At 38.0% G+C, this 25644-nt stretch overlaps 1 protein-coding gene and 1 long non-coding RNA gene across 3 annotated transcripts in view; one reads left to right on the forward strand and one right to left on the reverse strand.

Moving 5' to 3' along the window:
• The window catches only part of itpkb (inositol-trisphosphate 3-kinase B), a 35026-nt gene extending 12623 nt beyond the window's left edge, over positions 1-22403 (reverse strand). Inside the window, exons 1-4 of the mRNA XM_048207442.1 lie at positions 21296-22403; positions 3345-3444; positions 2943-3156; positions 1286-1490 (exon numbers count right to left, since the gene is read on the reverse strand). Of these exons, the coding sequence (XP_048063399.1) occupies positions 1286-1490; positions 2943-3156; positions 3345-3444; positions 21296-22357 (1581 nt within the window). The 5' untranslated portion in view covers positions 22358-22403. The remainder of the gene's footprint in view (positions 1-1285; positions 1491-2942; positions 3157-3344; positions 3445-21295) is intronic.
• LOC125278347 overlaps positions 1-22539 on the forward strand; it is a 38148-nt gene extending 15609 nt beyond the window's left edge. The window contains exons 3-6 of one of the 2 annotated variants that reach the window (XR_007187120.1): positions 16809-16897; positions 18942-19062; positions 20438-20638; positions 21317-21428. This is a non-coding gene — a long non-coding RNA (uncharacterized LOC125278347). Of the gene's footprint in view, positions 1-16808; positions 16898-18941; positions 19063-20437; positions 20639-21316; positions 21429-22396 lie in introns of those variants that run through there. The other variant, XR_007187121.1, reaches the window with a different exon arrangement.
• Positions 22540-25644: the final 3105 nt, after the last annotated feature.

Below are 25644 nucleotides of genomic sequence, written 5' to 3' on the forward strand. Positions count from 1 at the left end.
TTGGTCTCAGTATAGGTCATAAACCCCGCCCTCTCCATGTAATTAAATGGGACATGAGACAAACTAAACAATTAAATAACACTTTTTCTAAAGATGGTTTGTGCCATTTTATGTAGTTTTTATCACGCTGATGTAAGTTCAAGTGTTCGTTTTTTAAAATAGGTTTGGGTTTAGTTATTTGATGCTATAAAAACGGGGGTGTGACGTCATGTTTAACAGCTTCTCTGAGCGAAGTAGTCACTGAGGCACCAACTGACTTTTTTTCGGGATTTTAGGGAGGAGATTGGAGCTTTAATTTTAACATTTCCATAACTGTTTATTTCACACCAACACAATGATTTTTTCTGCAGTAAACCGTACTAAACGATTCTGCAGGAGTGTGGGCGGGGCTTCATGCTCACTACTGCACAGAATCAGGCCCCAAGTTCACCACTGCGCAGACTCGGGTCCCGAATCAGCACAAGATTGAATCAGCACCATATCGGGACATTGGCAGCTTCACTTTTCAACAAAAGAAAAGAGTGGAGGTGCGTCGTCCATATTTTTTACAATCTATGGTTGAGCTCCACATCGAGGGCCATGAAGTAGCGACGCTGGGAGCAGGGAAATCTATTAAGAGTGCCTTGTTTTATTAATTATAATATCGATATTTGGTGCCAGCAAATCAATTCTCATATCACATGAAGGACAACGATATATTGCCCTATTGATATTTTGTCCCACCCCTACACAGCAAAATCTCCAGAGTTAAATCAACTCTGCTCAGAGTACATATGGTCCCTCTCTAAATCGTGTTAAAGTAACACTGAAGCAGAGTTAAAGTTAATGAGATAATTAAGCAATTAATAAGGCTGTGACTAAAGTCAGTTGTAGTTCTTGTGTTTCTCTTTTCTTCAGTGATTTTGCTTGTTAACAGCAGGCGTTCATCACTAATGCACAATCATCACTTAATTAATTGCTTAATTATCTCATTAACTTTAACTCTGCTTTAGTGTTATTTTAACACTATTTAGAGAGGGACCATATGTACTCTGAGCAGAGTTGATTTAACTCTGGAGATTTTGCTGTGTAGTACCCACTGAGAAACAACTTAATTTCAACCTTTCAGTTGAATGTGTAATAATGAAAACAGTGTAATTTCGAAATTCAGTCGAAACAACAACATTCAAATCAGTGATGTTAATGATTTTAATGATAATGAAAATAATGATTTCTCTGCACATGTTTCCAGAGGATGTGTCATATGTCAAAGTTCCTTCAAAGCTTTCGTGACCGAACGTCTCACCTTGATGCCCTCAATACGGAAGCCTAGCGTGGCGGTGGAGCTGATGGTTTCCCTCCACTGCATGTAGCGCGGCTTAGTGACTGCTTTCTGTTCGTTCTCCTTTGCCGTGGGGGCTTCGGGATCCACCTCGATCATCTTCTGGTACATGTCAGCTCTCAAGCTAGGCTTCTTCCTGGCTTTCGTCAACTCCTCTTCCAGATATGTCCTACAAGAAGGGAGGAAAAAATGATCCACTGGCTCAGTTTCTGTCATTTAACTTGTTGTTTGTGTTGCATCATCAGTCATATTCTGTTGAAATTTGCAGTGCATACTTAAGTGTAGTTTATCTTATTAGCTAAAGGCATGATAACTAAATATTTATTCTTCCTTTATTCTCCAACTTGACTTTTCTTGGAAAACACTGCCGTAGAAACTGCGAAGCGCACTGAATTTGTGTGAATCTGAAAGCATTGCATTGTTTTGTTTGGACAGGCCAGCAAGGGTTCTGTTAATATCCTGACCATCTGGTTATCTCTATATTTGTCCATGGCTGCTGCAGTGATTCGGTCAGGCTTGCAACAGCAAACAAAACAGACCCAGGAACAACAGAGATGAGAAAGTTGAGACGTGAGAGTAGGGGAAAAAAGTGATGAGCGATGGCCGATGTGTATCAAGGTCTCCCTGCACCAGCCGCAAACAAGCACAGCTATCTTTCACCAGATTAGATGACACAGAGCTGCTCCTCTGCTAAATCTCTAGGGAGTGAGGTCCTTGTTCAAGTTCTTTGGTGCTTTGAATGTATAACATCTGTACAAATAATAGGTCAATGGAACTATTAATTTTAAAATAACACAAGATTTTAAGCAGCGGACGTGCTATTGCATAAGTGGAAGATAAGAAAAGATGAAGATTCAGTTTTTGCAGGGAGGGAAATTTTTGACGTACTTCATTTTTATAAATGAATTATAGGTTAATTCTCTCTTTTTCTATTTCTTATATTTTACACAAGAGAAGAAATTGTTTTCAATTTGAACTCTTTCAAAACAAGATAGAAGAACTATATAAAACATAAAAATATAAAACATTCTAGATTAGCTTATAAGCACAGTAAAGTGTTATTATAGTATTTACACATACTATTATAGTATTTATTCATATTTTGAATTAGTTTTTGTAATGTTCAGTTTCATTAACTATTAGTTTTATACATTTTTAGTCTGTTTTAATAATTTTTTAATTCTTTCCATAATATTTTGTTTTATTTCAGCTTCATTTCAATTAACAAAAATGATTTATAATAGTTTTAGTTCTTATACAATATACTGTATCTAATCTAGAACAAGTATTAATTAATTTAAAAATTAAAATTTTTGAAACTGAATTCTTAAGGTTAGACAGTCTTAGAGCATTACTGAGTTGGTTGCTAATGTGTTGCTAGGCAGTTGCTAAGGTGTCCTAGGTTGTTGCTAGGCGGTTAATGAGGTATTCTGGGTGGTGCTAAAGGTATTGTGAGTGGTTTCTTGGGTGTTAAATGTTTGCAGTGATGTTAGAGTGCTATGTTGTTGCTAGGGTATTCTGGGTCAGTTTTAGGTGGTTCTGGGTCTTTTCTAGGGTTGTAGATAGATTTTTGTAAAGTGAGGCAGTGTAGCAGCATTGTGGTCAAATCTCAGAAACTGACCTGACGCCCATCTTGCAGTCCATGACACACGGTAGGTCAAATTCTGCCAGCAAGTCCTCCATCTGATTGTACCTCTCTCCATCCTTCTCTACATCTCCATGGTAGGCAGGAACGTAAGGCTTTAGCACGTCTCTCATTAGCCTATCGAGACATTGCTGCTCACACTCGCAGTGTTTCTTCAGGATGCGACCGTTAGCTCCAGCCTTGAAATTGCCTGAAGAGAGCAGAGAGAAACAAATAGCATTACAACAAGGGATATATAGTGAGTATTAGCATAAACTGTTTTCCTATGATTCTGTTTTTTTATTTCAAATTCAAAGCAATTCGCTATGCACTGTTTTGAATGTATTAACTGGCTTTGATTCATGAAGTGGTCATCTGTGCCTCCTTTTTGAGGCCTACCTGCATGGCCAGCCAGCTGGATCCAAGGGTACTTCTTCTTGAAGGACATCACAAATGGTGACCAGTGCACCATGTTCTTGATCTTCTTCCATGATTTATGCTGTTCAATGACAAAAAGAGAGCAAGATGAGTCCCTGTTTAAAGTTACCATGAATCAAAATTGGCAGTTGTTTTTTTTGCAGTATTTATTCCAAATTATTTATCTGTGCACATCTTTTTTTTTTTTAATTCATGTGCCCTCTTTGTCTTTAATCAAAATAACTTCCCCTCCCTCTTGCAAAGACATCTCTTCTCTGATGACGTGTTTACTGGCGCAAGGACGGGACAACCTGTCACTCAGATCACACCAACAGCAAACCACAACCATCCAATCAGTTCTCAATGGACAAAATCAAGTCCCATCCTACATTTTTTTTCCCCTTGTTCGAGAAGCTGTTTCACCTGGATATACCTCAAAATAGCGAAGAAAAGACTATTGCAACTTCCTTTTTATGTCGACTATGTTATAAAACTAAAACAGCGATAGCAGGGTATTTTACACAACATTTTCAAGCTCTTTTATAATTATTATGCATGCTGTTTTATGGCATTGTGTTATTTGAGAGTGTACATGGATATTTATATTTTTAAAATATACTTGTATCATGGTATTTATACAAAGACATTAAGCAGCACAACTGTTTCAACACTGATATTAATACATATTTCTTGAGCCGCAAATCAGATGTTGCCATCACAGAAATAAATTACATTTTAAAATGGTAATAATTTCTTAAATTGTAACAATCTATAAAATAGTACTGCTTTTGATTATATATATAATCCATGTTATTTTGAAATGCATTATACATGCCTGTTGGAAGATGAGTAATTACTTATATAATGAGATTTGGCAGGTGTGGTTCATTTTCCTACAACAAAATCCAGACTAGCACAACATGCAGGAGAATAAACAAACAGGTCTTTTGCATGTATTTACATACGTTTGCTGACACTCCTATAGTGGTCAGTGCTGATTTCAATGTTTACACAGCTTAGTAAATTGCTTTATGTGAAGGATTTATATACAAAATACATTCAGATATCGCACATAAACGAATGAGGAATATTGCGATCGCATTTTTATCAAGCTTGTTTTGAACCATTGAATGATTTCACCAGGAACCATCTCAAAATGTTCTTGCTCTGTTTGGAAATACTCACTCCCTGCAGAAAACTGGCTCTGTTTTCTAGTTCGAGAGGAGCTGCTCTGTTGAGCCATTACACTGTTATTCCACTTCACTAAATGTCCTTGAGCGAGAACTCTTTAGCTCTCCATGTTGGCATGGTAAACACATTCTTTATTCCGCTCTCAGTGATAGATGAGGGGTTTCCTCGGGTGACCAGGGAAGCCTCTCTCCCCCCCAACACAATTTGAGCCAGCTCTCCCAGGAAGAGCAGTTCATTGCTGGGCATGCTATGACCACAAATCAGCCTCCTTCCAAATCTAGAGAACCTGTCCGGCCAACAAACACAAGCCACAAAGTGCATTCAAAATCTGTTGAGAGGCACTTTGTCATGCATTTTGATCAAAAAAAAGGAACTGTCAATAGATTCAAACATGAAAGAACCCTTACTGTTATAAAACACATTAAAGTCAGTATTAAATTACAGTGATTTGGCAGTTGAGACCTGTGCTTTTTTTCCTGAATTGCTATGACATCATTAAAGCAATGCAATTTTGTAATTATTTATTCAGCTACATGTGGTTTCAAACCTTTGTGATGCAGAATACAAAAGTCTTATATTCTTTTTCTCCATATAATGAAAGTGAATGTAGAGGTTGTCAAGCCGTAAAATTACAAAAATGACTTCTCTTTGAAATCAAAGTTATCCTAGAAATAGTCTTTGTGACTTCTGCATTATATTTTAGGTTTTCTGAAGCCACATTCTAGTTTTGTGACTAAAATTGAAGCCATTTTTTCACTGAAAATCTTCCTCTAGTAAATAATGTGAGTACAGTGGCTCTACCTTAATATTATAAAGCGACAAGAATACTTTTTGTGCGGCAAAAAAACAAAATGACGACTTTTCAACAATATCTAGTGATGGGCGATTTCAAAACACTGCTTCGAATCTTTTGTTTTGGATCAGCAGTTCGTGATTTCAGCAATTTGGCAGTTTGACACGTGGTCCGAACTGCTGATTCAAAAAAAAAGATTCGAAGCAGTGTTTTGAAATCGCCTATCACTAGATATTGTTGAAAAGTCGTTATTTTGTTTTTTTGGCACACAAAAAGTATTCTCGTTGCTTCATAAAATTAAGGTTGAACCACTGTACTCACATGAACTGTTTTAAATATGTTTTTAGTTCTTTTCTGGGCACTGAAAGTGTACATTAACTTGTTGGTAATAGCTGCCTCACTGAGCCATCGGATTTCATAAAAAATATCTTAACTTGTGTTCCAAAAATGAACGAAGGCCTTATAGGTGTGAAACAACATGAGGGTGTGTAATAAATAACATTTTTCATTTTTGGGTGAACTAACCCTTTAAGAACTGGATCAGTCTGAATTTTGATTAAAATCATTCAGATCAGTTTTGTGAAGTGAATCAAACGATTCATTGAAAAGATTTGACTAAATGAATGTTGAATGTTTGTTCACAGACTGGATGTCAATTCTTCTGTCATGCAAAGGAGAACAAGAGTGGATGTCTAGATTTTTAGTGAGTAAATTTTAGTCGGTTCCACATGCAAAACAATCATATGACTTAAGAAGATGGTGCATGAGTAATATTGGACCCCTTTTATGATACTTTAATGGTGCTTTTTTGTCTTTTTGGAGATTGATACCTTAGTCCACATTCACTTACATATACATAGACAGCATAAGAGAATGGCCAGTTTGAAACAACATGAGGGTAAATGAGAGTAAATGAAGACAGAATTTTCATTTTTGCATGAACTATTTCTGTAAGCTGGACATTTCTCTCTGTAGCGTCTATGCCTAAAAGGTCTGATTTAATTTAGACTAGAAAGAAGCCCATAAAAGGTATGAACTATCATCTGAGAGCAGCAAGAGTTTTATCTGTCACATGAAGGTTGTCCTGTTCTGCTCCAGTGGAGGAAAACCGTTCCTCCCGTCCATAAGATGCTGTTAGAGAGGGGTCGGGAGCAGTGGCATGTCTATAAGGGCTGGTCTGTTTCTTGTGTCCCCTCCATGTCCCCTACCCTCCCTCTACTAGAGTCACCCCTAGAGACAAATGTGGAAACTCTGTGATCCAGGGGTCGCCACCGTTGCTTGAGAAAGTAGAGGGCTGATGTTAGTAAGATTGTAATTGTGTGAAGGTTCCCTTTGAGCCTTTTTATAATTGGCCAAAAAGCGAAAACAAGAAATCACATGCTTTGATATAAAAAAAATTATTTTATTTTTATCCATAATTAAAGGTCCCGTTTTTCGTGTTTTTTTGAAGCTTTGATTGTGTTTATAGTGTGCAATATAACATGTGTTCATGTTTCGCGTGTAAAGAAACACAGTATTTTTCACATAATTTACTTGTCTGTATACCGCTGTTTCCACTGTCATAAAAACGGGCTGATGACTTCCTTGTTCTATGAAGTCCCTCCTTCAGAAATACGTAACGAGTTCTGATTGTGCCAGCGGTTCCTGTGTTGTGATTCGACAGCAGTTTAGCGCATCTTGCCCGGAAAGGTCACGCCTCTTACCATAACGTGGAGATGCACGCGCTCAGTGTTATTGTAAACATGTCTTTAATTTTACCCTATCAATTTGAGCCGGAATCAGACCCGGTGATTGGACTGCGGGATGAAAATAACAGTGTTTTGACGACATGGCGACAAACACACTCTACAAACGCAACTCTTGTGTATTCCTGTGGGCGGAGGTTAGTCAAAAAACTGTTTTAGTGACGTCATTAAAGAAGGAAGTAGAGGGATGTAGTCCAAACTGGCCGTTCGATGTAGGCGACTTCTGTTAAATAAAATATCTCGCTTGGCATTGAACTTTGAGCTTTAAAATTTTACAGATTTTATTTATACTCTAACAACAACATTACACACTAACTAAAGTTTGAAACATGGGATCACGAAGAACGGGACCTTTAAATGTTTTAGTGTTTGCTACTTTTAGGTTTAAGTAAATATTTAATAAAAAGTTAAGCAAGGAGACAATTCTGTAATTTAGCAGTTTGTTTTCAGTATTCTCACGTCTTTTGGTTCATTTATTTTTTGCATTCAGACAAAAAAGTACACCTTAAAAAATATTTTTCAAAATGTGCTTTTGTGTGTGAGATTAATTTAATAATAATAATTATTATTTATTATTATTATTCTATCATAGTGTGAAAAAAAAAAAATTAAACAAGCAATTTACGAAAGTTACCTAAAACACCTTTTTTCAGCGGATTAGCTAAGATTACTGTATGTGAAGAGAGGTCTGATCTGTTAAATAAAACAAAATAGCTACAGTATGCAGAGGTTCTGGTTAATATTGAAGCATTTGACGTGAAACAGACGCTGTCGGTGTGCTGTGGTTTGGGCCACTGCAGAAAGCACTTAAAAACATAAGGATTGATGGACAGGTCGTGTTTGCCAGACATTAAGATGAGAAGACCACAGGGTCCTACCTCCCGATGACTACACAAATTAAAATTCAGTGGAAAAACAAAGTAGATCTGAGAGAAATTTCTATACTGAGGGAAATATTCAGGATGTGGGAAAACAAAACAAGTGGAAAACTCGCAGGAAGAGATGGGAGTTGCAGAATTAATCAGAGAGCCACAGTCAGGTCAAAATGCCCACTGTAGAAATCAAGAGCTTTAGATCATACAGACTTCTAAATGTGTCTGACACAGTTGTTTACTTTCACAGCTTTGTAAAAACACCCAACCAATCAGCTGGATCTCATGTGTCTTTAAGTCAATAAGCATGGTTTTATTTATTTATTTATTTATTTATTTTTTAGCATTTTCTGCTGTGATGTTTGGGGAAAATATGCTTTAAAAAAAACTGAGCTTAGAATACTGCACTCTTATTGATAGATGAAAGCATAATTATTAGTCAAAAATATTTAATAACTGAACATGCAAAGGGCCAGAATGTGATTTTACAGTCCAACTATGGAGAAATTAGAATCTATTACCTGCAACTGTTTGACCATCAGGATGATTGACGTGGCAAAAAAACCCAGTACGGGGACGATAAAATTCCAGATGTGCGTGATGAAAGATGACATGGTAAAAATCTGTAAAATCACGCACTAGTGTGCTGCGTGCAATCACAACGTAAGCTGGAATTTGAGTGAAGGAAAGGCAATGCGAATTTCTCATTTGTTTCCATACAAAGCATTCAAAAGCGCAATTGGCCCATGCAAATATGCTGGTAGGCCAAGCTCAACGTGCAGAGACCACATTAAAACTCCATGGCATGCCGGTGAGGGCCACGAGCAATGCAAATGTTTAGTGTTCTTCAAACTCACCTGTAATTCTAAGAGTTTGGAATAGCAGAGGAAAAGCTTTTATAACACCTGCCTATGATTTTGGTCCAAAGATTGTATTTGAATCCCTTAATTTACATTTGCATTGTAAAAACTTTACAATTTTTAGTACTTGAAAAAAGTTTAATTATTTTAAGTCAGTGTTTTGTTGATGCTTTTGCTCTTTCTGTGACTAAATCGGTTTCATGCGTAGGTGTCTAATGGGTCTGTGGTGTGTTAGTCAAGAGGGTCAGCCATCTGAATGTTTAAATAATCTTTAAATAACAGTGTCACCAGTGTTTTCAGACTGAGATGAGGTCAGCACCTTGTTTTGACATCACCAAGGTGATTTGTGAGAAACTGACTTCCTTTTCCCGAAACGTTGTGATGAATGAAATATTTTTGTGACTGTTGCAGACCCAAAGACGAGAGAGATTTTCAGAGTGTGTCTTTCATTATAGGTATACAAGTTTTACTGGAAACAACCGAAATCTATTCATAATTGTAAAGGAATAGTTCCCCCAAACATTGTCATCATTTACTCACCTCCATGTCATTTTTAAACTTGTATAACTTTCAATCTATGGTGGATCAAAAACTCTAAAAATAAATAAATAAAAAAAAATATATATATATATAAATCTTTTTGTGTTCCACAGAACAAACAACAGCCTACATATTTGGAATGGGTGAGTAAATGAAGACCGTTTTCAATTTTAGGTCAACTATTCCTTTACATTTTCATATAATATGCTTTAAGCAGTTTTGAAAGTCATTCATAAATCTGCAACTTTTTCATAATACATGAAGAGATTTCATAATACATAAGAGATTACATCAATCACAATGTGTTTTAGGAGCTTAATTTCACTTCTAGTAGGTAAATTTGTTTTGAAGTCATGAATAGTGTTAAGGTTTGATGCAAAATATTAGTCTACATATCTGGTAAACAAGCTTTTCTAGCCAGGGCAGCTTGCATATTCAGGGTGTGATATTTGCATGCAAAAACACATTTGCATGGCTTAGTTTGTGGTTGGAGAAATACTTAAAGGGTTAGTTCACCCAAAAAAAAAACCATCGAACATTAAAAAGGATGCAAAAGCACGGCAAGCATTATGAAAGTAAATGTGGTCCATATGATGTGCGTTACATTCGAATACTTTTTGAGTCATGTGATAGTATTAAATAAATAAGTTATTAATCTTTCCCTTGAATCAATGAGTTAAACTCAAGAACTGAATCAATTTGATATCTGAAAGAATCTTTCAGACCAGTTTTGAGACTCATCTAACCTGATTCAGATTCAGTCAGATTCAAAAGAATGATTTAATCACAAATTGGACATTGCTGCTTCTCTCACATGAATTCTCATGACTGTGGAAAGCTAGATGAATTCAGTGAATAACTAATTACATTTCACATAAAGCTATTATATAATACTATCATATGGCTTCAGAAGATTTGGAATATGCTTCGCATTTATATTTTTATGGTGCTTTTTATCGTTCTTCAACTCTCATTTTTTATTCCAGAGAAGGAAACTGTTTTTGTTTCAGTAAAAGAATGTTAAAATCAACTCCAGATGTAATGAACTGATGTGAAATTTATAGCACTATGAGAAAAAAAATTCAGGTGTACTACTCACTCACACATTATTTAGAGCATTACTCATTACAATATTTATTTCCAATGAAAAGTATTTGCTGCAAGTAAACAAACAGTTGTTTGCAATTTATATCAATTTGCAGTGAACAGTTTTTGAAGCACATTCAAATTCAACTCAAATTTATATTACATTCGGAATGTATTGCAGTTTATTACCTAGATTGGCTTTGCTCATTTTATCATAAGCATGTAAAACAAAACCCTGAATATTTAAAACATCAGTTTAAAAGAATACTCTTTTAAGTTTGTGTGGTGAGAATTGACATCTTTAATAGTATTTGATGGAATGCACGACAGGGTCAAAAGGAGAACTAAAGGTGAGCGACCTCCTCTCTGATGATAAATGCAACATCATCTCAAAACCACAAAAGTTTCCGAAGGCAATGCACCCTGGGAAACACCAAAACACCTATGAGTTCAAGTAGATGTTTGCATGCACTGCAGCACTAGAAGACTATCAAGTCTTGCTTATTTTGCTGAAGACCACAAATTGTTACTCTGTAAACATCAACCCGCAATAACAATCAAACCAAAGGAGACATAATACTACATAATCTTATAGTGAGCCTAATAACAAGATGTAAGTGTTTTGCAGTCTGAATGACAGAAAAATAAACTGTCCCACAGTAGAGGATGTAAATGCGACCACAGCTCTCCATTACTCATTTAGCCCCCCCCCTCCCATCTTAAACTCTTCTCCCTTTGCTATTGTATAAAGCCACTATCAATAGCTCAGGGTTTTGTTAATTTGGGCAGCGGAAGCTGCAGCGCCGTATCGCGAGGGGAGCACTCCATGGCGCTGGGTCGTGCCATTGTTCTGATAAGGGCAGGGTGAGCTATATCGAGTGCAAGGAAAGGGATGCCGCTCTTTACAGCGTCTCCTTGACCTCACGGGTGTTGTTAAAGTTTCCACTGAGCACTGAGGGAGGAAGTGGCTTTTAACCCCTTGAGAGGAACCTCTCTGCGAGACAGGAAAGTGCAGAGGGCTCTGAGACAGTATTTTCCACATCTGCAAGCAATACTCAGCAACATGGCCAAAGACTGGGTGTTATTTTCTGGAGGCTAGACGGCCACCATTAGCCCTTCAAGTACCTAAATGCATCCGTGGTCAATGTAGCCAGCCTTACCACAAGCTTTGTCATGTTTTCTGTGTGGTAAGACCAAAATAAGGCAAATTATCATTAAATGATGTATATAGTAATAATAAAACAAACAAACAAACAAAAAATGTCCAGAAAGACTTTATCTAAATTTAAGCATATCTGGTTATGGCTACCAAAAATAAATAATATATAATGTAAATGAGTAAAGTACACTTTCATATTACAAGTTAAAATGAAAAGTGAAATTAAGTTGTGACAAGATGTTAAAGAGAACTAAACTGAACTGCATTCCATTATTCCATTTTTATTTTTAATCAATACTCAAAAATAATATCAGAGTGGTGTAGATCAGGATACAAATATTGTGATCTTGAGTCTGACAAAGACGAGATTGGTTGGTTGTTTTGCTTCAGGCTAGACAAATGATCTTCAAGTGAGAAGTTCAGCACATTCACATTCACACATTCATTTTTGAGTGTCATATGTCAGCTAGAGTAAATGGCACTTTAAATTCTGTAACATGCTAAAGCGTAGTGCTTTCATACAGGAAAATGTAAGACATTTAAGATCAGCATACATATCTTGAAAATCCTGAGCTACAAGTTTCCATTGGCAAGTCAGGTACATGTCTAAATTCCATCAGACCATGTCTGTTCAGAAAAACATGCATGGGTCAAAAAATTGGGTACAGTGACACTTTAATGCTGTTAGAGGATATTAGAAGGATGTACAGCTCAACGATTGTCAGATAGTATTATTTAGCATGAATTCCTCTTTGACAGTTGAAAACAAGACCTTCACGTTCCTTCACACTCCTGCCCTTTCAAAGTATGTCATAGCTGTTCCTGCTTGTCTTGAAACCGGTCTTTTCCCATCAATGACAGGAGAGCTATTTCACAGAAGCGAGACCTCCCATTAAACTGCCGTTTTACTGCACCCTAATGTACACAAAGGTGTAAAGCTGCTCTAAGACGCTGAGCAGAAAGTTGTATCATTTGCTCCTTGAGAAATTCATTGAAATAAAATACACCCTCTTCTTTACACATTTCCTTGTTTGAAGATGACGTAAAATGGAGTAGGGGTGGGTCTGCTATGTAAGGGAAAATGTACACAACATAATAGTGAGCTGCCTACATAGAAAGCTACCTAAATAGGCTGCGACGTAATTGTCATAGAACCTCATGTGACCGGTCTGAAACATTCTACATATGCAGCATCCGCACAAATATCAGCACGAGAGACGTAAATGTTGCTAAGCTAATATTGTGATTCTCTGATAATCATAAAACACACATAATTTGATTAAAATAATACATTTTTATATTGTAAAAATATCATCTAAAATATTTAATATTGCAAATTTTTTATATACAATACTATATATATAATATAAGCTAATCATGGTACCATCCAACATTAATTATATGAATAATTTAATAGCACGTCCATTCAAAACCCGAGGGTCAACCATGTTGCATAGTAGAGATCAGCAGAATCAGATATTGGATACCAATCGTGTCTAAAGTAAAAGTAAGTTGGCGGGACCCAAAAAAACAGATATGGTCAAAAGATCAGATCTGTGCATTAAGACTTGCAGGGTAAATACAGCCTGAGTCATGCAATTTTAGATGTGGGTAATGATTTTTTTTGTGTGTGTGCGCCAGTAGGCTAAGAGAGAAGAAAAATTACATCTATCAGTTCCCTGAGATTGTGTTACACTGGCACAAAAAATCGCAATCCATTCTGAGCCACTTCCAAATGTGGTTTTCAATCGGATACATATTCGACATCCGACCTATGTCCAAACGCATATATCCGATTCCCCTTGGAATTCCAAGCCGCCACAAGATGAGAGCAACGGTTTAAAGATAGCTTTTTAATGTTGTATTATGAAGCAGATGCTCCTGTATGAGCTCGCACTACTGAGGTGGAAAATTTATAAGACATTACACACACACACACAGAAAAGAAACGTGTTTTCAACCTTTGCCCCATGAATTGTATAAATAAAACTTCGATACTGATAGCTACATTATATTTGTCATTATATTACATAGCGATGCTGCTAAGACGTAGGTAACTCAAATTTATTTAAATAAATGTAATCTTACCACGTCATAAATTTCAGTTTAGAATTCTAGGTCTAAAGAACTGTAGATAAAATAACAAATGAAAATTAACATTATTTACTAGTATATAACCGTCAAATTTTGCACCACAAGCATCCATGAACGCTTTGAACTTATCCATGCTGGCAAATCATGGTACCACCAAACGTGAATTATATGAATAATTTTAATAGCACGGCCATTCAAAACTCAACCATGCTGCATAGTAAACAGATCAACAGAATCAGATATGGATACCAATCTTGTCTAAAGTGAAAGTAAGCAGGCGGGACAAAAAACGGATATGGTCAAAAGATCAGATCTGTGCATTAAGACTTGCAGTGTAAACACAGCCTGAGTCGGTGGTCAGTTATTCAGTTTAGTGGCACGCATGCCATGACTGACCAATTGGAATTATTGCACCGAGCCACACAATAAGGATAGGCACGCAGGTTTTAACGGGGGGAGGGAGTTGCAGGCCGTGGGTTACGCCTGTGCATCAAAGTCACCACTTCAAGAGAGTCTAGTGAAGTGCAGGGGGCATCAAAGAAGTAGCTCGCTGCTCATTTCCAGGAGTAAACCATTACACTCATCTGTTTCTGAGAAAGGCAGTCACAATAACATTCCTTATCTCAGCCAGCTGTGCTAAGAATGGCTCATGTCATTCTGTGTCTCTTCTTCTTTGTGCAAAATTAGTAGAGGTTTACCAACCATGCAAAACTCCAAAAAAAAAAAATTTAAACTCCCAAAAAAAAAAAAAAAAACTGCAGCTCTTTCCTTCCATATTAAGCATAAACAACCACACATTAGTAGTAGTAGGGTGGTTTCCCCATATAGTGTGCATACAAGTGAAGCCTACTATGTTAAAAAAAAGTGGCCAGAGCAAAAAAAAAGGCCGGTGCACTTCCTGTCTGTTGCATATGAAACGGCTCCCTCCAGCAGCACTGCTGCAGCAAAGAACCCCAGCTGTTTGAACCAGGCATGCCTTGACGTCAGCTGGTCGCCAGGCAACCGTCAACCACAGGGGTGTTACATTTTCCATTGCTCGTAGCCTTCAGATCCTCCAGTGTATCATGCTACAGCACTTGTATGCTCACAGTTGGGGCGATAGAATCAACCTCACACAAAAACTGTTTGTGCTGGGTTGGCTCACACGGCGCTGCAGGAGTGTAAGAGTTCAGAGCAAAGCCACGCTAAGACTGAACAAATATTCTGAGCTTGTTTTGTCAGTCTGTATCTGGTTGCTGAACATTTATACTTTATTCGAACAACACATTTAGTACATTTAGTTTTTGTCTTTAAAGGATTTTTTTTGCACTTAAAATACACGCTCCGGTCCTTGTTTTATTGTTTCAACATGTCAGCTTCTGGCTCAACCAGTGGTGTGAGTTTGGGGGTGGGGCTACCTGTTAGTTTGATTAATGGAGGATTGGATTCAGATTAATTTATTTAACCATCTGATGCTGCTCGTAATGAAATGAATGTACTATATTTTAGTTCAATAATGTTTTTTATTTAACATTTTGTATTTTTAGGGAATTTCTGGTGCTAAATTACATTTATGGAATAGTTATGATCCATTTATATTACCTTTTAACCACTTTTTGAGCATATACTTGAAAATGATTCCCCAACTTAAACTGTTGTAAATCTTGAATGCTTTGGAGCACAGACTTAAATTTGGTCTCTAAGACACTTGGCAGATTATTGCTGAAGTGAAAAAAAGTTTAAAAAGTGAAACTAAAAAAGTTAAGGAAGTTTATTATTATGAAAAATGCACAACATTTCTATTTTTAAATTTTATATGAAATATATATTTTCAAAAACATGTTTTACTGTAAAACTGTGAAAAAATTGTAGCCATAAATCTAAACAAGTTGTGCTCCAAATCTGAGGTTGATATCTGAAAAAATTAGCGCTCAGTAAGATTTAGTTTGGGCGCAGTACCAAACGTTTCCACTAGATTAAATTTGTCTCCCATTTCTAATGCGGTCATATTTTACTGCAAACAGTACAAATGTGACTTTTTTTTCAAGACCATTTAACATTTTCAAATGTTGTGTGTTTCTGTTCACATAGCAAGTGCCAATACAATTCCAATGAAGTAAAACATTTAAAAAACCAAAACGTTAATTTTTGGGGTCAATAATTACCGAACAGCACCAGAGGGTTAAATTGCTTTTCTTTTTTAAATCTTTTTTTTTTTTTTTTTTAAATCGTCCAATTAATTGAATCAAAATAATCATTTGTTGCAGCTCTAAAACCAATAACTAAATACACATTGAGTAATAGTTTTAGCAAACTCACATTCTTTCAGACTCTCTTTCACTTTATAACGCTCACTTTTCACTTTCCAATCAATTCATGATCTCTCAGATGGTGACTTATGACTAATTAAATAATTTAATGCCATCTATGATATTAAGAACAACAACATTTCCCAACAAAGCAGCACTCATGTGAGTGTGTTCATTCAGTTAGCATAGTATGTATGACACGAACATGTGTGCCACACACACTATCTCTAGAAAGCTGTCCGCCCACTTTCTGTTGGCTGCCGCCTACAGCGATCCACGGGCCTAGACATGTTTCATCATATCTTATTCAAATTTGCACATAAACTTTAAAACCTGTTGGGCTTACATTAGGGATAAAACAACCATTAATATGCCAGAGCTTATTAAACTGCCAATCACTTTAATGTAACGTAACATCATTCCAATATTGACCTAATGCAGTCAACATCAAGGCCTACATAAGCAGAACAAATAGAGCACTATTTTTGAGCTTTACCAGAGACGTGTAGTGCCTAATACTCTAAAAATATTACAAAAAAGCAGTGGTTTTCAAAAGGTTTTACTTTAAGAGACAGATTTTACACTGGACATCAGTTGTTAAGACTTTGAAATGATATTATTATTTCCATTATTATTTTATTTGTATCATTTTAATTCCATTTCATATATTATATTGTGTGTTGGGAAATATTGTTGTATTTTCTTTTTCCTTTTAGAAGTTGATTAATCCTATTTATTTTGCTATCCTAAATATACACGATAGTTGCATTTTATTATTTGCATTTAACGTTGTTTTTTTCCCGTTCTGTCCCTATCAGAACAGACCTGCTGCAACACACCAAATGAGAACCACTGCACTGATGTAAACTAACCTGAATCATGCAATATAATGCAGCTGAATGCTTTGGTAAGTAAACAAAAAGTGGCAAAGACTTGCAATGTAAATGCTCACAGCTTTGCTCACAGCAGGCTTGGTTAGGCTACACTTGCTGTTGGGTTTGCTAGAGCAAGTAACCACAAGCCTCTGTGCAGAGACAGACAGACAGACAAACACACATATGCACAAGGGTTCTTCCCTCATCTGATTGACACAGGAAAAGGAGACACCATATCAGGGGAGTTACTGAGCATGCAGAAAAGTGAACCACACCTCTGACTTGCACCGGGATAGTGTTATCTTATGCATCTTATCTTTCTTATTAATAGAACTTGCCGCAAAAACAACAACAGTGCATTGCAACCGTGAGTTAAAGCAGCAGGAAGTAATAAATATTCTGAGTAGTGGGGTGGATTTTTACGCATTTTTACACAAATGGTGCATTTTTACGCACTTAAACAACCAGTCGAGGTGCATTCCCCAAAGCACATCCTGGCGATACACCTTTAACCTGGTTGCAAGGAGGAAGTGCACAGAAAATTTCATCTTGACAAACTCATATGTGGTATAGTTTCACTTTCTGTGCTATTCGAAAACATTTGGTGATCCAAAAAATGTATGAGTTTGCAGTCTCGCTGAAGTGAAATGTGCAACAGCTGTCAAAGGAACCGTGCTTGAGGGATCCCCTCTGCTGAGCACATGGGACGTAATTAGCAGCACTAAACCACAACACACCACCATTAGCGCTTAAAAGGCAAGCCCACTGGAAACTTTTCTGGGTCGCTTGTTTGACTAAAAGCACTGATAACAAGTTTGTGGTTTTTATCACTGTTAAATTTTTCCGAAGGCCCAGTGCAGCCCACAAAACGGAAACCATGCTGCAAATGTTTGTAGAGTAAAATGAATACAGATATATTTATTGCTCATGAATTTCACCCCAGACCGTGTTACTGTGAGTGGTGAGAGGCTAAGCAGAACCATGAAATGTGAGATAAACCTGTTTTGGAAGAAAGAATGAGATCATTGAAAGCATCTGTCTTGCCATTTTTAGAGTGATAACCCTTTGGAAAATTTCCTTGTGATACACTTGTGATCCCTCAGAGCTTGGAAACAACCGAGTGAATAAAAACTCAAACAACCACAGAATATTTCAACAGTTTAAGAACACAGTGTGAGCCAAAGGGCTTTCCTACAAGGCTGTCTAAAGAAAAGAAATGATCCTCTAAAGTGATGAACACACTGGTCTGAGCCAAGCCAATTTTTTTTCTGTATATATACGAGAAACCATGAACTTAAGTCATCTCAAGGGCTTTTCACACTTGAAATAGTTTACCCTGGGTCATTCTACCCCGGGTAAATGGAATCCTGGGTTATCTTTACTCACATTTCACACTGCTCATACTGTACCCGGGGTTAACAGTTAATCCTGGGTATTCATAAACTGCACATTCCTAAATCCTGGGTTAAAGTCCTTATTTGCATATTTGTGGTGTCAGTGTTACTGTTTACATAAAGGCTCTAGCATTGTGCGTCTTCATATTATTATTTTTTCATCCTTATAAAGGTAAGAATGACGAAAAAAATGAAAAAATGAAAAAAACTCTTTTTCACTCCAATTGTCGTGTTTTCCATCGCCGTTTGACATTTTTCCTATCATATGCAGAAACGGCTGTTTATATACATTGCGCTGTGTTTCCATGACTGTCCAAAGTGCGTGAACTTAAGGCACGCGATTGATTTTCGGTTGCTAAGCATTTATTCGTACCATTCTAACACCACATTAGCCCAATTCCATGCGAAAACCACGGACTTGGCAACACTGGAGCAGGGTTTCATAAATCCCGGGTAAAAAGCGGCGCTAACCTCGCATCTAAATTACAAGTGTGAAACGTTCCTTTACCCAGGGTTAAAAGCGGTGTTTAGAACGTCGATAACCCAGGGCTAAGTGCAGTGTGATAAGCCCTTAAAAGTGTAATTTTAAAGCAACACATGCTAACTGAAATAGACTAAGCTAGGGATGTGCTAAGAAACTACATATTTATTTTGTTTACTGACTGTTTTGCCTTTATTTCAGGACAATGAAGAAGTAACATGAAAGTACAGGGAAAGAGCAGAGGAGAACAGGACAGGGACATGACCTTGGACCGAGGTGAACCCGGATCCCTCTATGTCACGGCACCATTGACTAATCTGTTGTAAGGAAACCTCCTTTATTTTTATTATCCTGGTTTCAAGTTCACCCGTCCCCAATCAGACACAGGGGGGAGTTCACATAAGACACGTTCTTGCGCTCTAAAATGTCTAGACAGAGCAAAACATAATGGAATAGAGTGAGAGAAGATTTACTTTTTAAAAATAAAAACATTTTTTTAACCTGACAAACCATCTTGAAAACTCAACATTGTCGGAGCAATAAGCCTGTGGGCAGCACTCCAACATATAGTGCAGCTGTACCTCAGGCAACCCGAGTTCCGAACCCTGGCTTGTGGTCCTTTCTCTCTTCTCCAATTGTTTCCTCTATAGTCCCATAAAATATTCTAAAAATAATAGTCAACATCACTAATCAACTAGACTTTAACACTTTTTAGCAGCAGTGCTTTAATTAGCATTCTGACAGAATGCTAATCGACTAGTCAATTAGTCAACAACGGTGACCCATCCCTAATGTAAGCAAAATATAAAGCACAAATCCTTATCATGCTCCATATTAAGGTCATAAACTTGTGCTAGTCAAGAGTACACTATTTACACAATAGGGTGGCTAAATCTGACTTGTAAAGTGAGCAATAAAAAGCTCATTTTAATTGACTGTTCCCTGAATCTCAACCACATGCGGCTCTTATAGTATGTCTGCCCTCCAAAACCAAAGCAATTCCATTGTAAATGCACATGTCCGGGAACAGCAAAGATTCCATCGCAGAAGTTCAAGGTTATCAAGTAATCTCGCCCTTGTGATCACTGTGAATAGTTAAACAATCTTTTATGAGTGCTATCATTCCTCCAGATGGTACAATAGGATGTTTGCTCTCCTCAACTGTGTGTTTACAAGAAATAGACGTCACATAAAAGGGACCTACGGCATAGATCCTGTGTGGCGAGCAGAGCCACATTATTCTACAACTTGGTGTGAGGCTGGAGGACTGTGTGACATCCATGTCTAAACAATGAGCTCCTCTGTAACAGCATGCTAGCTGCAGGGTCTCTTGATGCGCCTGCAAACGCGACATGCCTAAATAGGCGGGCCACACATTCTCATGAGGGCAAGCATGTCGCATGTCCCCCTAGAGAATGCGTCAAATGTCACTTCTGCAAGACATGATTGCATAAGATAATGAGTTTTTATATATCTGCTAATGCAGTTGATTATCAGGTCTCCATGTTTCATTTACTTATGAATGTTTTTGCTTGAAAAGCTACTAAAAATACTTTGCTTTATGATTGGTAAAGTATCTATATCCTTATAACCACTTCATTTAATGACAAATCATGAATAAATCTGAGAGTATGAAACCGTGCTAACTTTATACACCACTGTTTGTTCCTCGCTCTGTTTTTGTACGTTGTTAAAAGGGCGGCCAACTAAAGTCAGAGAAAAAAGTCCATCTGACAGCAGGACACAGAAGTACCTTTGTATGTGAGAATGTCAACAGTTACTCTGGGTGAATACAGACGAGCACTGAGAAGGAAAGTGCAAGGACAGTGTAAATGCACTGGAGGAAGTCGAGAATACAGATAAATTGTGGGACTGACCCGTATGTGTATCTCTTCAAGGTAAAACCTGTGTCCCCGATATCAGTTCTGCCAATCACAGAAATTGCAGAGATCTAAAAAGCATTTCTGTTTGAATCTGACAATAGCAATAATGTCACATTTCATAAGCATTCCTGTAGCTCAAACAGTAAAGCATGGCACTAGCAACACCAAGGTCATGGGTCTGATTCCCAGGGAATGCTTGAACTGATGAAATGCATATTCAAAGTCACTTTGAATTACAGTGTCAGTTAACTGCATAAATGTGAGCTATATCTGCTTCCCCAAATTGGAAACCCATCATACACTGTCTTACAGGATCAGAGTGCTTGTATTAAAAGTGTGTTGCTCGAGCTGTTGTGGAACTGAGTTTGAGTCCTGGTCCAGTCTGACTTCTTTTCTGACATCCTGTACACTCCCAGAAAAAAAAAAAAAACTGCAAACAGCTTGTCACTGGGGAGGTACTCTTAAAGTGAGTGTACTACTCTAAGGCACTAATATGCACCTTTTAGGGGTAGATCAGGTACAAAGTTCTCTCATTAAGGGTACTGGATTTGTTGAACCCTAAAAGGTTCCATTTTTGCAATTTTTTCTGACAGTGTACTTTCCTGTCAATTATCCACTATCCTGTCTACTAAAGCCAACAAATTAAATAAAAAAGACAACAGGTTGACTTACCGCTTTCTGTTGAGTCTGCAGGAAAGCTGGAGACCGCTCTGGGTCGCTGGAGATGTCGTCCTCTGATTCCTCCCAGGACGAGGAGAATCCCGTTGAGGAGGCAGAAGACGAGGACAGCTTTCTTACGGCTCTGCCAGGTTGAGGACTAACTTGGGGCTCCTTGCCCTCCCCACTGACCTCCATGCCGTGGTCCGTAATAATGACAGCAGGGATGGAGCCCAGCTCTGGACCGACCCCGTCAGACTCTGCCTGGGTTTCTGTTGGCTCAGCTCCCGGCTTTGTCAAACATGTCTCGGTCCAAGATGCTGAGCACTCTGGTGAAGTCCTGGAGTGATTGTCGGTAGGGCTGTCAGCTTCGCTCTTAATTCCTGCTGATGTGCTCTCAAGTGGGCCGCCCTCTTCTGTATGTGGGTCAGCCCTGTCCTTCTCTTCACTGCTGACCTGCAGCCCCTCCTCCATGCAGGAGAAGCGCTTTCCATTTTGCAGTTCATTGGGGATCCCTGTTGAGTGATCCTTGTTCTGTGTCGCAAGTGTTTCCTCTGTATTCAAGCAGAGGTTGCCAATTTGGACAGGGCTAAAGTTCGGGGGAGTTTTCCTGGAAATTCGAGGGCTTCGTTGAGCCTCTCGGCTGTGAGCCTGAGCCGATATTTGGGCCTCAAACAGGTCCACCTTCTTGTTCACCTCCACGTTCTGCAGTTCCTTGTGGCGCTCAAGTTGCTGAGCGGCACGCCGCTCTTCGTTCTCCTGTTCTTCCTCTAGGCCGGACCCACTGAGTCTGCGCACTCGACTTCCCACATGCACGCCCAGTGATTCTGGCCGTCGACACGGTGAACATGCCCTTTGACAACTGGAACTGGTACCTGTTGGGAAGACAAAGGAATTGCCTGCAGACCCAGGGCTTAGGCTGCCTGGGCTGTAGGGACCTCCGCTGCCCCCCAGCACCGGGCTAAATGTAGAACGACTGGGCACTGGGAGCACAGGCCTTCCTGTCCGAGGGCTGCTCTTATTGGTCAGGTTGTTGGGGTTCATCATTATCAGGCTGTTCAGAGCATAAGCTGCCATAATGGCAGGCTGACTCTGTCCGTTTTTGCTCCCATTTAGGTCTATTCATCCAAGGTCCACTGTCCTTTGGAGCCAACCATCGTTAGGAGGGACCGAAGGAAAGCGGACACGTAGAATAAAATACAATCCCTGACTCCTTTCCTCATTCATATATTATGTCCACTACTGGTTCATCCTTAGCAGAGTGCTGAAAAGAAGCAGAAGAGATTTTAAATAGAAAATCTCAAGTGGTAATGGTTAGGCTACCTCTGTGCTAAATAAAATACTGAATGTGCTAACTGAGTTAACAAGCAAGACTGCCGGAATAATTACAGTAAGTATGTAAGCTTTTCAGAAATGCGAAAGTGCCTTAGGCTGATTTTTGTGGTCACCTTCTTCATATTCATTTGCATTAAACACTTCTTCTGAAGTACAGATAAAAAATGTCTCATGTAAATGCTTTCTGTTATTTACAAAAGATTTTTATAATTGTGTTGGTTTTGATTGATATCAAGATGTTTCCGTTGGCCTCTGTGGTGAGATGCTGCCATATTAAAAACTTTCTTTTTGGCAAGTTTTGCTTGTCTGAGTAATCTTTACTAAATCACACTGCTTGTTCAGTTAGGTAAGTCTACATATTATGAATATGAATCCACAGTTCTAAGTGTGTCCGATAAAATACTTCTTTCCATTTGTAGAAATATAGGCAAAGCTGATCAAATACTGGAAACGCTTACTACCAAAAGAGACGGTCAACATAACCTTTTATGTCTTCGGCTGGAAAAAATAATGACTGAGGGTGTAATACGATACAGCTTCATGCAAAAATAATATTCCACATACCATAACCCTCATATCACGTTTAGTTTGTCTTGCCAGTCTATAAACGAAAAGATAATGGTGCACATTAATTCTGAAATACCAAAAAAGTACCTGTGTCTTTTTACTGTACTAACAGCGATGGTTGTGAGGCCTCAACCCCGCTGATGTTAAACATCTGAGGATCTTAAGGAAAAACAGTCTGTGAGGTATAAATTAGCTGCTTCCATTTATAGCAAAAGCTACGACATGGGAAAAAAGTTTTGTTTAACTGGTGCATTGAAATTGAATTAACTCAAGGGCTGAGACAAATTATTTCATAATGAACCAGAACAATTTCCTGCAAGTTTTCCAAGTGGGACTAATTATTTACAAATGATCCGAGGATCAACACACCCAAGAAAGAAGCAAAATATATTTGTAGAGAAACTGATTGGTTGCAAATATGTAATTTTCCTAAACACTCTGTCAAGATTCTCACCTTTCAACAGCTATATGCGAATTAAATCACCCACCTCTTCAGTATGAATTAATTTGTTCGATTAAATAGTTATGTCTTCCACAGCGTCAAGATTAACATCACATGCTTTGACTAAGAAGTCAGGTAGGATGGACAGATTGTGCTCTGCATTTTAACTCCAGGGGAGAGGTCAAGGTTGGAATGCACCTCTTCTCTCTGAACCCAACCACCACCCTTTTAAGTCATTTTAACGGTCCATTATTGCTCTGACATTTCAAATGCATCTTGAGGCATCCCACGTCACTGGTGAAACACTACCACACTGTGTTTCAAAGCAAGTGTGATGTCTAAAATCTGTCCATCATCACAGAGGATCATAAAGCAGCAGAGGGCTAATATGAACTAAAATGACTCAAAAAAAATTACTCTCGTGAGGCTTTAAAGCGTCTCAATAAAAGCCCTTCACTGAACAGCCCACTCTTTGGCATTCACTGAATTTGAATGAGCTGGAAAACACGTGGTGACTCTTATGAACTCAGTAGAAGCATTTGTCGCATTCTTATTCCAAGAAAAATTCTATTCCATTGGGATTTTTTAACTCTTTTATAAGAAGCACATGAATAATAGGAACATTAATGGGTACAGAAGTATCTCTGGGATACAAATAATCACAGTTCTTGCAGAGCTGGAACACATTCACATACATTCACGCTTTACATTGAGTGTATACTTTACAGTTTTCCTATATTTCGAGAGTTTTTAAAATGTTTTCAGAACAGCGGTGCCGAAACTTCCTATTGTCATCACTACTGGAGCTTTCCCAGCAAACACATATGAATTCTGAATAGAAAATGCTTACATTATTACAGTGCCATAAACTGAAACAAACATATCTCTGCTGCTCTCTCTATACACTTCGTGAAGTCAAATAGTTAAGTCTAAGTCTCCTTCATGTAGAAATTTCTAAAAAGTGAACTTTTACAGCATGCCACACCAAAGTCGGATGCTTACCTACAAGTCTCCTTGTTGCAGACGCTGTTGTTTAAATTGTCCGAGAAGCGCGTATTCGCGAATTCGGGACACGTAGCAGAATAATAACTTGAGCTCCTCAGCTGCTGCTGCTACATTCCAGGAGTTCTTTCGCCAATTTAAATCAATGTAACTATGTTACTGTGTATCGCACGAGCTGTTCGACACCTCGCGTCAGAGCCGTATGTTTGTTTAATGTACAAAAGGCAGGAAGGAAGTTAAAATGACAGTGAGTCTGAACTCAACGGAACAGGCAGAGCCTCCCTGAGCTCTTTCACACATTGAGCACAAGGGGAAGAACAAGGCTTGATGTCTAAGACTTCAGCTCAGAGGAGAAGAGCTCTGTTTGATTTATTGCTTTATTTATTAGGCTTCTGAACATATGAATGTATGTGTGTGTGTTTGTTTGGTTTCTTGCTTTGTTTACACATATTTTACAAATGTGCTAGTCAATAGTTAAGAACCACTTAACTGAATGTATGTTTTTAACTTGAGGCTTAAGCTTTAGTCTGTGTATGTATGTATATATATATTATATATATAACATTTCGCAACATAACCAAGTATCCACAATAATATTTGACCATAATGGTTTTTGCAATAGCCTTGATTCTTAATTTATTACATTTAGTCATATTCAATCGAGAATATATTTGCATCCTTGCTGTTAAGCATTATATTGTAGTTATATGTGCTGATATTATTGTTATTAAGTGTTATTAAGTGTTACTCGTTAATTCTTTTGACAAGTAGTAGTTTGAATGACTCACCAACAAGTAGAAAAATGGTCTTAGTAGCTCAGTGGGAATTTCTTCTCTGATGTATGGTTATGAAAACCATAAAAACAGGCCTAGACTCTGTCAAAGGTCAAAAAGGAAGATGTGAAGTAAGTTCATCAACCAGACTGACCTACCACAACAATTCCTGTTACTGCTCCCAGTGTACAATATGATAACATTGTTCTGATTTTCTTGCTTTCTCTCTTATGCACTGATGACCA

The sequence above is a fragment of the Megalobrama amblycephala genome, linkage group LG11 (assembly GCF_018812025.1).
Source record: "Megalobrama amblycephala isolate DHTTF-2021 linkage group LG11, ASM1881202v1, whole genome shotgun sequence".
NCBI classification, from domain to species: domain Eukaryota; kingdom Metazoa; phylum Chordata; class Actinopteri; order Cypriniformes; family Xenocyprididae; genus Megalobrama; species Megalobrama amblycephala.